Source organism: Oncorhynchus kisutch, linkage group LG1 (genome assembly GCF_002021735.2).
Source record: "Oncorhynchus kisutch isolate 150728-3 linkage group LG1, Okis_V2, whole genome shotgun sequence".
Classification (NCBI taxonomy): Eukaryota; Metazoa; Chordata; class Actinopteri; order Salmoniformes; family Salmonidae; genus Oncorhynchus; species Oncorhynchus kisutch.
This window is the reverse complement of record NC_034174.2, coordinates 1,463,280-1,478,159: the sequence shown is the minus strand read 5'-3', so window position 1 is coordinate 1,478,159 and position 14,880 is coordinate 1,463,280. Positions and strand designations below refer to the sequence as shown.

At 38.5% G+C, this 14,880-nt stretch overlaps 1 protein-coding gene across 1 annotated transcript; it reads left to right on the top strand.

Annotated features, from left to right (window-relative positions):
• The first annotated feature begins 10,405 nt into the window (after positions 1 to 10,405).
• On the top strand, positions 10,406 to 14,335 carry LOC109885631 (histamine H1 receptor-like). The gene is made up of 3 exons (XM_031834936.1): positions 10,406 to 10,585; positions 10,807 to 10,967; positions 11,237 to 14,335. The coding sequence occupies exons 1-3, from the start codon at positions 10,548 to 10,550 to the stop codon at positions 12,736 to 12,738; spliced, it is 1,701 nt and encodes a 566-aa protein (XP_031690796.1). The 5' UTR covers positions 10,406 to 10,547; the 3' UTR covers positions 12,739 to 14,335.
• Positions 14,336 to 14,880: the final 545 nt, after the last annotated feature.

Below are 14,880 nucleotides of genomic sequence, written 5' to 3'. Positions count from 1 at the left end.
TCGCTTTAAAATGTTTAGATTACATCCGATAATTACGAACGTTATATCATCGAGGTGAGTAAAAACTTTTGTTGAGCACTTACTTTGCATGCCCAGCGTAAATGTTTCGTTTATATAGATATATATATATATAGTTATAGTTATTGCTCGAAATGTATGCCCATTTTACATACAAAAAAATTCACAATGAAAGGAAAAGTTAAAAAGTCGTGTGATAGCCTACCTGTCAGTGGATCTAGCTTGGTGAAGAAACAAGTCATGGTAATTGCTCAGATAAATCTTGAGATTCCTGGAAATAAATTATTACTAAAAAAATCACAACATGTAATTGCTTAGGAAATGTTATCCTAATCATCATGATCGAATTAGACAATACATTTAATTTGCATTATAACATCATATTATAGTTGTTGGTAACTAATAGGCTATTAAGCCTATCGTTGTATGTGGTTGTGCTCTTTTGGTCACAAAACTACAGAATATGGAAGATGCATTTTGTTGGTAAAAAAAAAAACTAAAATATTGATTTAATTGCTGATTTTCCATGTTAATCCACTATGATCATTGGGATATCTGTATAAAGGGTTCAATACAGACATGTAGCCTACAGTTGTGTTAGCAGAATATTAGGGTACCTGGCGATTGCATATTATGTGAAGGATTTTCAGGGACCTGGGATACTAGTGCTTGACAATTCAGTTCAGTGCTTGCTGTGTGTTTTATCATAACATTCTTTAATTTAATCGACATCAGATAAAAAGACAAGGTGTGACATTATCTTAACTGATGTGTCCTTTTTTTGTCAAAATAAGCCTTGTGTATGTCATTGTCTTATGTCTTATGTTAGTCATTATGTTAGTCAATATTTAGTCATTATGTTAGTCATTATGTTAGTCATTATGTAGTCATTATGTTAGTCACTATGTTAGTCACTATGTTAGTCACTATGTTAGTCATTATGTTAGTTATTATGTTAGTCATTATGTTAGTCAGTATGTTAGTCAATATTTAGTCATTATGTTAGTCAGTATCTTAGTCAATATTTAGTCATTATGTTAGTCAGTATGTTAGTCATTATGTCGTTATTATGTAGTTATTACGTTAGTTATTATGTAGTTATTATGTTAGTCAGTATGCAGTCAGTATATAGTTATTATGTTAGTTATTATGTTAGTTATTATGTTGGTTATTATGTTAGTTATTATGTAGTTATTATGTTAGTCAGTATGTTAGTCAATATTTAGTCATTATGTTAGTCATTATGTTAGTCATTATGTAGTCATTATGTTAGTCACTATGTTAGTCACTATGTTAGTCATTATGTTAGTTATTATGTTAGTCATTATGTTAGTCAGTATGTTAGTCAATATTTAGTCATTATGTTAGTCAGTATCTTAGTCAATATTTAGTCATTATGTTAGTCAGTATGTTAGTCATTATGTCGTTATTATGTAGTTATTAGGTTAGTTATTATGTCAGTTATTATGTTAGTCAGTATGTTAGTTATTATGTTGGTTATTATGTTAGTTATTATGTAGTTATTATGTTAGTTATTATGTAGTTATTATGTTAGTTAGTATGTTAGTCATTATGTTAGTCATTATGTTAGTTATTATGTTAGTCAGTATGTTAGTCATTATGTTAGTCAGTATGTTAGTCATTACGTTAGTCAGTATGTTAGTTATTATGTTGGTTATTATGTTAGTTATTATGTAGTTATTATGTAGTCATTATGTAGTCAGTATGTTAGTCAATATGTTAGTCATTATGTTAGTCAGTATGTTAGTTATTATGTAGGTTATTATGTTAGTTATTATGTTAGTTATTATGTAGTCAGTATGTAGTTATTATGTTGGTTATTATGTTAGTTATTATGTTAGTTATTATGTCAGTTATTATGTAGTCAGTATGTAGTTATTATGTTGGTTATTATGTTAGTTATTATGTTAGTTATTATGTTAGTCAGTATGTTAGTTATTATGTTAGTTATTATGTTAGTCAGTATGTTAGTTATTATGTAGTTATTATGTAGTCATTATGTTAGTTATTATGTAGTTATTATGTAGTCATTATGTTAGTTATTACGTTAGTCAGTATGCAGTCAGTATATAGTTATTATGTTAGTTATTGTGTTAGTTATTATGTTAGTTATTATGTTAGTTATTATGTTAGTTAGTGTGTTAGTTATTATGTTAGTCATTATGTAGTTATTATGTTAGTTATTATGTTAGTTATTATGTTAGTTGTTATGTTAGTCAGTATGTCAGTCAGTATGTTAGTTATTGTGTTAGTTATTATGTTAGTTATTATGTTAGTCGGTATGTTAGTTATTATGCTAGTTATTATGTTAGTCAGTATGTTAGTTATTATGTTAGTTATTATGTTAGTTATTATGTTAGTTATTATGTTGGTTATTATGTTAGTTATTATGTTAGTTATTATGTAGTCATTATGTTAGTTATTATGTAGTTATTATGTTAGTCATTATGTAGTCATTATGTTAGTTATTATGTTAGTTATTATGTTAGCCGGTATGTTAGTTATTATGTAGTTATTATGTTAGTCAGTATGGTAGTTATTGTGTCAGTCAATATGTTAGTTATTATGTTAGTCGGTATGTTAGTTATTATGTTAGTCAGTATGTTAGTCAGTATGTTAGTTATTATGTCGTTATTATGGTAGTTATTATGTTAGTTATTATGTTAGTTATTATGTTAGTCATTATGTAGTTATTATGTTAGTCATTATGTGAGTTATTATGTAGTTATTATGTTAGTTATTATGTAGTTATTATGTTAGTCAGTATGTTAGTTATTATGTTAGTTATTATGTTAGTCGGTATGTTAGTTATTATGTTAGTCAGTATGTTAGTTATTATGTTAGTTATTATGTTAGTCGGTATGTTAGTTATTATGTTAGTCGGTATGTTAGTTATTATGTTAGTCAGTATGTTAGTCAGTATGTTAGTTATTATGTTAGTCAGTATGTTAGTTATTATGTTAGTCAGTATGTTAGTTATTATGTTAGTTATTATGTTAGTCAGTATGTTAGTTATTATGTTAGTCAGTATGTTAGTTATTATGTTAGTTATTATGTTAGCCAGTATGTTAGTTATTATGTAGTTATTATGTTAGTCAGTATGGTAGTTATTGTGTCAGCCAATATGTTAGTTATTATGTTAGTTATTATGTTAGTCAGTATGTTAGTTATTATGTTAGTCGGTATGTTAGTTATTATGTTAGTCAGTATGTTAGTCAGTATGTTAGTCAGTATGTTAGTTATTATGTTAGTTATTATGTTAGTTATTATGTTAGTTATTATGTTAGTTATTATGTTAGTCATTATGTAGTTATTATGTTAGTCATTATGTTAGTTATTATGTTAGTTATTATGTTAGCCAGTATGTTAGTTATTATGTAGTTATTATGTTAGTCAGTATGGTAGTTATTGTGTCAGTCAAAATGTTAGTTATTATGTTAGTCGGTATGTTAGTTATTATGTTAGTTAGTATGCAGTCAGTATGTCAGTTATTATGTTAGTTAGTATGCAGTCAGTATATAGTTATTATGTTAGTTATTATATAGTTATTATGTTAGGTATTATGTAGTTATTATGTTAGTCATTATGTAGTTATTATGTTAGTTATTATGTTAGTTATTATGTTAGTTATTATGTAGTTATTATGTAGTTATTATGTTAGTTATGATGTTAGTTAGTATGTTAGTTATTATGTTAGTTATTATGTTAGTTATTGTGTTAGCCATTATGTTACTCAGTATGTTAGTTATTATGTGGTTATTATATAGTTATTATGTCAGTTATTATGTAGGCTGTATGTTAGTTATTATGTAGTTATTATGTAGTTATTATGTAGTTATTATGTAGTTATCATGTGGTTATTTTGTTAGTCAGTATGTTAGTTATTATGTAGTCAGTATGTTAGTTATGGTTATTATATAGTTATTATGTAGTTATTATGTAGTTATTATGTAGTTATTATACAGTTATTATGTGGTTATTATATAGTTATTATGTGGTTATTATATTGTTATGTAGCTATTATGTTAGTAATTATGTTAGTTATTATGGCAGTTATTGTGGCAGTTATTATGCAGTTATTATGTTAGTTATTATGTTACGTATTATGTTAGCTATTATGTAGCTATTATGTGGTTATTGTGTAGTTATTGTGTGGTTATTATATAGTTATTATGTGGTTATTATATAGTTATTATGTTAGCCACTGGAGCCGATGGAAAGAAGAAGTACCAGTGTCAGAAAAAGCTAAATGTCTTCTCCCACTGTTAATCTAGATTGTTCTTGATGCGTTGTACAGTGAATTGTTTTACCACACAGTTCAGCTGTCTTTAACTATGGCTGTATTAGTATGATAGAGCTGGAAAGGCTAGGACTTAAAGCCAGTATTATGTGATCAATAAAGAAGTGAGTCCGGGCATGTCGGTTCAGTTGGAGGTTATGTACAAATAGAACAACAAGTAATGGGGCATTTACTTTTAACAGGCCGATTCGTAGGTGAAAAACCATAAACAAGCCTTAAAACCCACGGCTGGGGGATGGGGCTTGAGATTATGTAACCACGCTCAAATTCATAGACAGAGCTATGTATGCTAGGACTGACCGTCCAGGATATCAGAGTTATTGTTTTAACCACGTTTACAATGTTATTAAACAGTGGAGTTAAAACAAGCTTATAGTATGAGTTCTGATGGGGTGTGATAGTTGAACTAAACTCATAAGGCATTTCTATGTTTCAAGAATGAATGGATATACACTCTCCTCTGTATGTACTGTATTTTGACAGTGAAGCTAACATTTTACCTTTGGCTAAATACTCCAGCATTTTGGATTTGAGATCAAATGTTTAATATATGGCGACAGTACAGAATGCCACCTTTTATTTGAGGCTATTTACATACGTATTTATTTTTACAATTTAGAAATGAAAGCACTTTATGTACCTAGTCCCTCTTATTTGAAGATGTTATAAGTATTTGGACAAATTCACTTATAGTGTAAAATAGTTTTGTATTTGATCCCATATTCCTAGCAAACAATGACTACATCAGTGGTCACAAATCTATGTCCAAGACATTCCAAATCTATGTCCAAGACATTCCAAATCTATGTCCAAGACATTCCAAATCTATGTCCAAGACATTCCAAATCTATGTCCAAGACATTCCAAATCTATGTCCAAGACATTCCAAATCTATGTCCAAGACATTCCAAATCTATGTCCAAGACATTCCAAATCTATCTCCAAGACATTCCAAATCTATGTCCAAGACATTCCAAATCTATGTCCAAGACATTCCAAATCTATCTCCAAGACATTCCAAATCTATGTCCAAGACATTCCAAATCTATGTCCAAGACATTCCAAATCTATCTCCAAGACATTCCAAATCCATCTCCAAGACATTCCAAATTGATCAAAAATCATGAATGAATATTGAACAATAAAGAGTGAGACAGTTACAGAGGCTACAACAAAACATGCTAACTTCTCTCCATTACCAATAATGGGAGATTATCATTTTGGGAGGGGGGGTTATAATCTTTGTCCGTCTATTACTTTTTCACTATTCATCATTAACATTTCCTATTGTGCAAAACTTAATCTGAAACACAACCAAAACAAGTTGTAAATACATCCAGCCAAGTGTGTAGAGTCACAAGCTTGATGTATGCATTGTGTGCAATGAATATGCGACCAAATACAAAACGATTGACTATTTTAAATACACTAGAAGTGAATTTGTCCAAAAATGTATGACATCCTCATTTCATAGGACTAGATACTTATAAAGTGCTTTCATTTCTGAACTGTAAAAATAAATACGTATGTAAATAGCCTCAAATTAAAAGGTGACATTCTGTACTGTCCTCTTATGTGAAACATTTGATCTCTAAATCCAAAATGCTGAAGTATAGAGCCACATTGAAAAATGTCAGCTTCAATGTCCAAATACATACAAAGTGGAGTGTATATCATTAACCTTGTACTGCTATTGGCTAAATCAGGGTCACATAGAGTGATTCTTGGTAGTCTTATACAAATCTACTTTGAAACAAAAGTGTACACCTCACACACACATGATTATGGGGCTATAAAAATAAGACACCTGTACCATATCAGATACATCAGTTGAAATGTATTACATTTTGAGATTGCATCCAAATATTGGACTTTATATTCATCACAAAAGACTGAAATATAACAAAATTGTTTGACATAGAAACAGTTTTTGTATTATTTTTTAAGTAATCTTTATTTATCATGAAGTCATGAAAAATATGAATTACATTCCACCCATGAGGCCAAAGAGGACGCATTTGGTCACTCAAGTCCAAAAATGTAGCGACTGCAGATTGGTATGTAGCGACTGCAGATTGGTATGTAGCGACTGCAGATTGGTGTGTAGCGATTGCAGATTGGTGTGTAGCGACTGCAGATTGGTATGTAGTGACTGCAGATTGGTGTGTAGCGACTGCAGATTGGTATGTAGCGACTGCAGATTGGTATGTAGCGACTGCAGATTGGTATGTAGCGACTGCAGATTGTTGTGTAGCGACTGCAGATTGGTATGTAGCGACTGTAGATTGGTATGTAGCGACTGCAGATTGGTATGTAGCGACTGCAGATTGGTATGTAGCGACTGCAGATTGGTATGTAGCGACTGCAGATTGGTATGTAGCGACTGCAGATTGGTATGTAGCGACTGCAGATTGTTGTGTAGCGACTGCAGATTGGTATGTAGCGACTGCAGATTGGTATGTAGCGACTGCAGATTGGCCCATTAAATGGTATGATATTTATGATATTTATGATATTTATATATATTATATTATTCTTCATTGAAGCTATGATTTACTTTAGTTTACAAAACAATAAGCGCTAGGTGTATAATCGGAGCCGGAGCTGAGCCTGTCTGCCTGTCTGCCCAAACTCATCACCTGCTCGCTCACAGCTAACCAGCTGATGTAGGCTGTGTGTGCTGGGAGTGGAATCCTTCCCACTGCTGAACAGAACTGCTAATATTAAATGTGCCCGCAACTGTGGTAAGCATTGGAGTCAACATGGGCCGGCATTCTTGTGGAATGCTCTTGATGTAACAGTATAACTTTAGACCGTCCCCTCGCCCATACCCGGGCGCGAACCAGGGACCCTCTGCACACATCAACAACAGTCACCCACGAAGCATCGTTACCCATCGCTCCACAAAAGCCGCGGCCCTAGCAGAGCAAGGGGAACTACTACTTCAAGGTCTCAGAGCAAGTGACGTCACCGATTGAAACGCTATTTAGCGCGAACACAGCTAACTAGCTAGCCGTTTCACATCCGTTACATTGACACCTTTGTAGAGTCCATGCCCTGACAAATTGAGGCTGTTCTGAGGGCAAAAAGGGGAGGGGGGGTGGAACTCCATATAAGGAAGGGGTTCCAAATGTTAGGTATAGTCAGTGTGTTATACAACATGTTCCTACTAGATTGGGTCTCTTTTGCGGAAGTGAGCATGGGGGTTCAGTGAGGGGGTAATGCATCAGTGGGGGGGTTCAGTGAGGGGGTAATGCAGCAGTGGGGGTGGGGGGTTCAGTGAGGGGGTAATACAGTAGTGGGGGTTCAGTGAGGGGGTAATACAGTAGTAGGGGTTCAGTGAGGGGGTAATGCATCAGTGGGGGGGGTCAGTCAGGGGGTAATACATCAGTGGGGGGGGGGGGGGGGGGGGGGTCAGTGAGAGGGTATTACAATAGTGGGGGTTCAGTGAGGGGGTAATGTATCAGTGGGGGGCTTCAGTGAGGGGGTAATACAGTAGTGGGGATTCAGTGAGGGGTTAATGAAACATTGGGGGGGTTCAGTGAGGGGGTAATGCATCAGTGTGGGGGTTCAGTGAGGGGGTAATGCAGTAGTGGGGGTTCAGTGAGGGGTTAATACAGTAGTGGGGGTTCAGTGAGGAGGCAATACAGTAGTGGGGGTTCAGTGAGGGGGTAATACAGTAGTAGGGGTTCAGTGAGGGGGTAATACAGTAGTAGGGGTTCAGTGAGGGGTTTATACAGTAGTGGGGGTTCAGTGAGGGGGTAATACAGTAGTGGGGGTTCAGTGAGGGGGTAATACAGTAGTGGGGGTTCAGTGAGGGTGTAATACAGTAGTGGGGGTTCAGTGAGGGGTTTATACAGTAGTGGGGGTTCAGTGAGGGGCTAATACAGTAGTGGGGGTTCAGTGAGAGGGTAATACAGTAGTGGGGGTTCAGTGAGGGGTTTATACAGTAGTGGGGGTTCAGTGAGGGGGTAATACAGTAGTGGGGGTGGGGGGTAGTGAGGGGGTTATGCAGCAGTGGGGGGATTCAGTGAGGGGGTAATGCATCAGTAGGGGGGTTCAGTGAGGGGTTAATACAGTAGTGGGGGTTCAGTGAGGGGTTTATACAGTAGTGGGGGTTCAGTGAGGGGTTTATACAGTAGTGGGGGTTCAGTGAGGGGTTAATACAGTAGTGGGGGTTCAGTGAGGGGGTAATGTATCAGTAGGGGGGTTCAGTGAGGGGTTAATAAAGTAATGGGGGTTCAGTGATGGGGTAATACAGTAGTGGGGGTTCAGTGAAGGGGTAATGTATCAGTAGGGGGGTTCAGTGAGGGGGTAATACAGTAGAGGGTGTTCAGTGAGGGGGTAATGCATCAGTGGGGGGGTTCAGCGTGGGGTTAATACAGTAGTGGGGGTTCAGTGAGGGGGTAATGTATCAGTGTGGGGGTTCAGTCAGGGGTTAATGAAACAGTGTGGGGGTTCAGTGAGTGGTTAATGAAACAGTGGGGAGGTTCAGTGAGGGGGTAAAGGCATCAGTAGTGGGGTTCAGTGAGGGGTTAATGAAACAGTGGGGGGGTTCAGTGAGGGGTTAATACAGTAGTGGGGGTTCAGTGAGGGGGTAATACAGTAGTGGGGGTTCAGTGAGGGGGTAATGAAACAGTGGGGGGGTTCAGTGAGGGGTTAATACAGTAGTGGGGGTTCAATGAGGGGGTAATACAGAAGTGGGGGTTCAGTGAGGGGGTAATGAAACAGTGGGGGGGGTTCAGTGAGGGGTTAATGTATCAGTGGGGGGGGGTTCAGTGAGGGGGTAATGAAACAGTGGGGGGGTTCAGTGAGGGGTTAATGTATCAGTGGGGGGGTTCAGTGAGGGGGTAATGAAACAGTGGGGGGGGTTCAGTGAGGGGTTTATAATAATTACAAGCGATGCATAATGTACTGTTAAAGAGGATTCGTTTTAAAGTGTCTCTCTTAATTAAGGCAACACAATTGCTTGAAATGATGTTATGTCTCTTAGGAAACTAATTCAATACAGTCTATTGGTCTGTCTCCAAAGCAACCAACCCAAGGTCTATTTGTTTCAGTCCATTGTTCCCATGTATCAAGGCTTCCATACTGTTGTGCGAGAAGCGTAATGCATTCTAACTCTCTAACCACGTAATGATGGTAAATGTGCTGGACGTAATACAATAGCATTACACGAAGAAGAGATGAGTATGCGTGTGTCACTTTAAATAGTAATTATGATGTAATATATCCATTACAATTTTTGTTGTTGCTGATATTGACCACTCCAGTGCTACCACTCATTCCCACTGCTACCACTCATTCACTCTGCTACCACTCATTCACACTGCTACCACTCATTCCCACTGCTACCACTCATTCACACTGCTATCACTCATTCCATCTGCTACCACTCATTCTATCTGCTACCACTCATTCCATCTGCTACCACTCATTCCATCTGCTACCACTCGTTCACTCTGCTACCACTCATTCCCTCTGCTACCACTCATTCTATCTGCTACCACTCATTCTATCTGCTACCACTCATTCCCTCTGCTACCTCTCATTCTATCTGCTACCACTCGTTCACTCTGCTACCACTGGCCGATAGGTTCACTGGTCGATAGGTGCACTGGTCGATAGGTGCACTGGTGGATAGGTTCACTGGCCGATAGATTCACTGGTCGATAGGTGCACTGGTCGATAGGTTCACTGGCCACTAGGGTCACTGACGATGCAAATTGCACCCTTTCGCCTGGCTCTGGTCAAACGTAGAGCACTATATAGGGAATAGGGATCTGGTCAACAGTAGTGCATTATATAGGGAATAGGGCTCTGGTCAACGGTAGTGCACTATATAGGGAATAGGGCTCTGATCTAAAGTGGTGCACTATATATAGGGAATAGGCCTCTGGTCAAAAGTAGTGCACTATATAGGGAATAGGGCTCTGGTCTAACGTAGTGCACTATAAAGGGAATAGGGCTCTGGTCTAATGTACTGCACTATATAGGGAATAGGGTGCCATTTGGGACACACAGGATAAATAATGATTATTGTTATGATTTGTTTTGACTCCGTAGGTAATGGTTTATGGCGATTGATTCAGCATGTATACTATTTGCTGTGGTTTCACCTGATGTTTCCAACACTTCTGACATCATGCGAAGGGATCCAGAGAGGATGAAGAGGAGGGGTGAAGAGTACTTAACATAAAGAACCGTGATGGAGTCTATTCAGTCACCTGACATCCCCATGGACAGGTGCTTTAATAAACACGTGTGTGTGTGTGTCTAATGAATTTCTTTTAACCGGTAGATATGCATGTTACATGTGAAGATGAAACCGTGTTGAAGGTGGCATAGCTGTCAAAAGATCTGCATATTAAATATATTGAGAGGTTGTTATACTAGACTGACTGTTGGGGAGAGCTGGCAAGTAATCATTTCCCTCTACCGTTTACACCCACTGTATCCTGTGATAGGTACTTCAACAGCACCTGGAGACACCCGTATGGCCAGGAGACTGTCCCGTCACCTTTCAACAGCACCTGGAGACACCCGTATGGCCAGGAGACTGTCCCGTCGCATTTCAACAGCTCCTTCCACCTCCAGCAACACAGCAGTTTCCACAACACCCTACTAGGTAGGTAGGTCGGTGTGTGTGTGTGTGTGTGTGTGTGTGTGTGTGTGTGTGTGTGTGTGTGTGTGTGTGTGTGTGTGTGTGTGTGTGTGTGTGTGTGTGTGTGTGTGTGTGTGTGTGTGTGTGTGTGTGTGTGTGTGTGTGTGTGTGCGTATGCCTGAGTGTGTGTGCGCTCTGGGGGATGTTGGGAAAGGAAGAAGACAGATGTACATTCTAACCAATGGACAATAAAGTATCTATTCTATTAATTGTGTTATAATTTTCTATTGTAGGTGTCTCCCTGGGCTTCCTGTCGTTGCTCACCGTCATCATGAACATCCTGGTACTCTACGCTGTGAAGAAAGAGCGGACCCTCCACACGGTGGGAAACCTCTACATCGTCAGCCTCTCCGTGGCGGATCTCATCGTCGGGGCCACCGTCATGCCTCTCAACCTGGTGTATCTGCTGGAGGATGAGTGGAGGCTGGGGAGGGTCGTCTGTCAGTTCTGGCTCATTATGGATTATGTAGCCAGCACAGCCTCCATCTTTAGTCTGTTTATACTATGTCTGGATCGGTATCGGTCCGTTCACGAGCCGCTGAGGTACCTGAAGTACCGGACCAGAGGGAGAGCTAGCGTTATGATCTCAGGGGCCTGGCTAATGTCCATGACGTGGATTATTCCTATTCTAGGGTGGAGGTCCTTCGTTCAGGTCGACCTCAAACCGGAGATGGAGAATAAGTGTGACACTGATTTCCGGTTTGTTACTTGGTTTAAGGTTTTAACTTCAGTGTTTAACTTCTACCTTCCGTCTCTGTTGATGCTGTGGTTCTACTCGCGCATCTACATGGCTGTGAGACAGAACTTCAGAGAGAGGGAGAGGATTATCAATCCCACAGATTCCGTGGTGGAAAACAGGATCGGACACAAAGTCCAAACAGGAAATAGCCACTGCGAGTCTAAGAAAGAAAGAAACTCAGACTTTGATCAGTACACGTTAGACCAGCCGAACGACTCCACAGATACAGTTGAAACCAACGCGCCCAGGGAACCCAAGTCTGAGAAAGACTCTCACTCCAGTCATTCAGTGCTCAGAATGACAAAACGTCTGAGGACGACTGTAAAGGACAAAAGAAAGAGCAGCTCTTCGTCTTTCCAGCAGAAGAATTCGGACTCGGAGACCCCTTTGAACCTGTCCTCTTTACCTCTTGGCTTCACAAACTACGACGACAACGTTCAGAAACTCTACGTATCCGTGAACGACTGCAAGGTAGCCGTGCCGTCAAACTCTGTGGCTGGTGTCTGCGAGATAACCCAGATATCTGACATGCAGAGATATACCACCATGTTCTACAACAACGAGTTCACCCAGTCTGTGAATTTATCCCCGTCACCATGTCCCCATAATTCGCCCCAGTCACCCCCGCCCCAAGAGGACTCAGAGCCTGACGATGGCACTAACCCGGACGCTGCAGCCAACGCTTTGACTCTAAAGCAGACCTGGCAGAAGTTCTGTGCCCAGTCCAGGCAGCGTATCCAGAGCCTTCAGGTCCATAAGGAGCACAAAGCGGCCAAGCAGCTGGGCTGTATTATAGCTGGGTTCATGATGTGCTGGATCCCCTACTTCATAGTCTTTATGGTCATGGCTTTCTGCCAAACCTGTGTACATCACAACCTACATATGTTCACGATATGGCTTGGGTATATTAACTCTACCTTGAACCCGTTCATATACCCCCTCTGCAATGAGAATTTCAAACGGGTGTTTAAAACTATCCTACACATTAATTTGTGATGAAAAGGTTTATGAACAGTGCCTTGAGTGGCATTTCAATGTATTTCTTTGTGATACTTTAACTTGTAATACAGTATGTGTCCTTGAATGTTTTGAGTGACCTCAATTTGGTACCTTAAATTTGTATAATTTTGAAAAATATAATGCTTATTTATTGTACGCCTAAATATTTTTTGTTTATTATTTATTATCAGACCCAGACCATAACGCCATCGTTCCTACTCTGTGGAAAGACAGAAAGCTGCTCTGCCTTTATTCATTATTTATTCAAATAACTCTGCTGTAGAAGAATAACTGCAGAATAACTCTGCTGTAGAAGAATAACTGCAGAATAACTCTGCTGAAGAAGAATAACTCTGCTGAAGGAGAATAACTGCAGAATAACTCTGCTGAAGGAGAATAACTGCAGAATAACTCTGCTGAAGGAGAATAACTGCAGAATAACTCTGCTGAAGAAGAATAACTGCAGAATAACTCTGCTGAAGGAGAATAACTCTGCTGAAGGAGAATAACTGCAGAATAACTCTGCTGAAGGAGAATAACTGCAGAATAACTCTGCTGAAGAAGAATAACTCTGCTGAAGGAGAATAACTGCAGAATAACTCTGCTGTATAAGAATAACTGCAGAATAACTGAAGAATAACTCTGCTGAAGGAGAATAACTGCAGAATAACTCTGCTGAAGAAGAATAACTCTGCTGAAGGAGAATTAACTGCAGAATAACTCTGCTGAAGGAGAATAACTGCAGAATAACTGCTGTAGAAGAATAACTGCAGAATAACTGAAGAATAACTCTGCTGAAGGAGAATAACTGCAGAATAACTCTGCTGTAGAAGAATAACTCTGCTGAAGAAGAATAACTGCAGAATAACTCTGCTGAAGAAGAATAACTGCAGAATAACTCTGCTGTAGAAGAATAACTGCAGAATAACTCTGCTGTAGAAGAATAACTGCAGAATAACTCTGCTGTAGAAGAATAACTCTGCTGAAGAAGAATAACTGCAGAATAACTCTGCTGAAGGAGAATAACTGCAGAATAACTCTGCTGAAGAAGAATAACTCAGAGTAACTCTGCTGAAGGAGAATAACTGCAGAATAACTCTGCTGAAGGAGAATAACTGCAGAATAACTCTGCTGAAGAAGAATAACTCTGCTGAAGGAGAATAACTGCAGAATAACTCTGCTGTAGAAGAATAACTGCAGAATAACTGAAGAATAACTCTGCTGAAGAAGAATAACTCTGCTGAAGGAGAATAACTGCAGAATAACTCTGCTGAAGAAGAATAACTGCAGAATAACTCTGCTGTAGAAGAATAACTCTGCTGAAGGAGAATAACTGCAGAATAACTCTGCTGTAGAAGAATAACTACAGAATAACTCTGCTGAAGGAGAATAACTGAAGAATAACTCTGCTGAAGGAGAATAACTGCAGAAAATAATAACTCTGCAGAAGGAGAATAGCTCTGTTTCAATACAATCTGCTTCATGTGCTTGTCCATTTTTGGTGAAAACAGAAATGTGTCTTAATGGAACCTGAATTTTTCGTTAGATATGAGTCAGTGCGTGTCTGTGCTGTCCAATAAAAGTATCTTAACTGTCAGGGTGTTATTTATTTTTCGAAATGAGTATGCAACTATGTAACTTTTATAGCTATTTACCCCCAAAAAATTACATCTCGTAAAGTGGGAGTGTAGACACACACACACACACACACACACACACACACACACACACACACACACCGTGTACTGTTGCAACTCATAGCTCATGTAACGGATGTGAAATGGGTCTAAAGTTATACTGTTACACTGTTGCAACTCATAGCTCACACAATGTTCTAATATTCAAACCTTTTCTAAACAAATGGAGTTAGCAGTGCATAGACCACTCTATGTAGGCAGAATATCTAAATATAACTCTAATGCATTGGCTTCAAATCAAATGTATTTATATAGCCCTTCGTACATCAGCTGATATCTCAAAGGGCTGTACAGAAACCCAGCCTAAAACCCCAAACAGCAAGCAATGCAGGTGTAGAAGCACGGTGGCTAGGAAAAACTCCCTAGAAAGGCCAAAACCTAGGAAGAAACCTAGAGAGGAACCAGGCTATGTGGGGTGGCCAGTCCTCTTCTGGCTGTGCCG

Bases quoted from the DNA above. Each gene is read 5' to 3' on its own strand.
- LOC109885631 (XM_031834936.1), top strand. From the start codon at position 10,548: ATGGAGTCTATTCAGTCACCTGACATCCCCATGGACAG. The intron at 10,586-10,806 runs GTGCTTTAATAA...ATCCTGTGATAG, and splicing joins CCTGACATCCCCATGGACAG to GTACTTCAACAGCACCTGGA. The intron at 10,968-11,236 runs GTAGGTAGGTCG...TTTCTATTGTAG, and splicing joins TTTCCACAACACCCTACTAG to GTGTCTCCCTGGGCTTCCTG.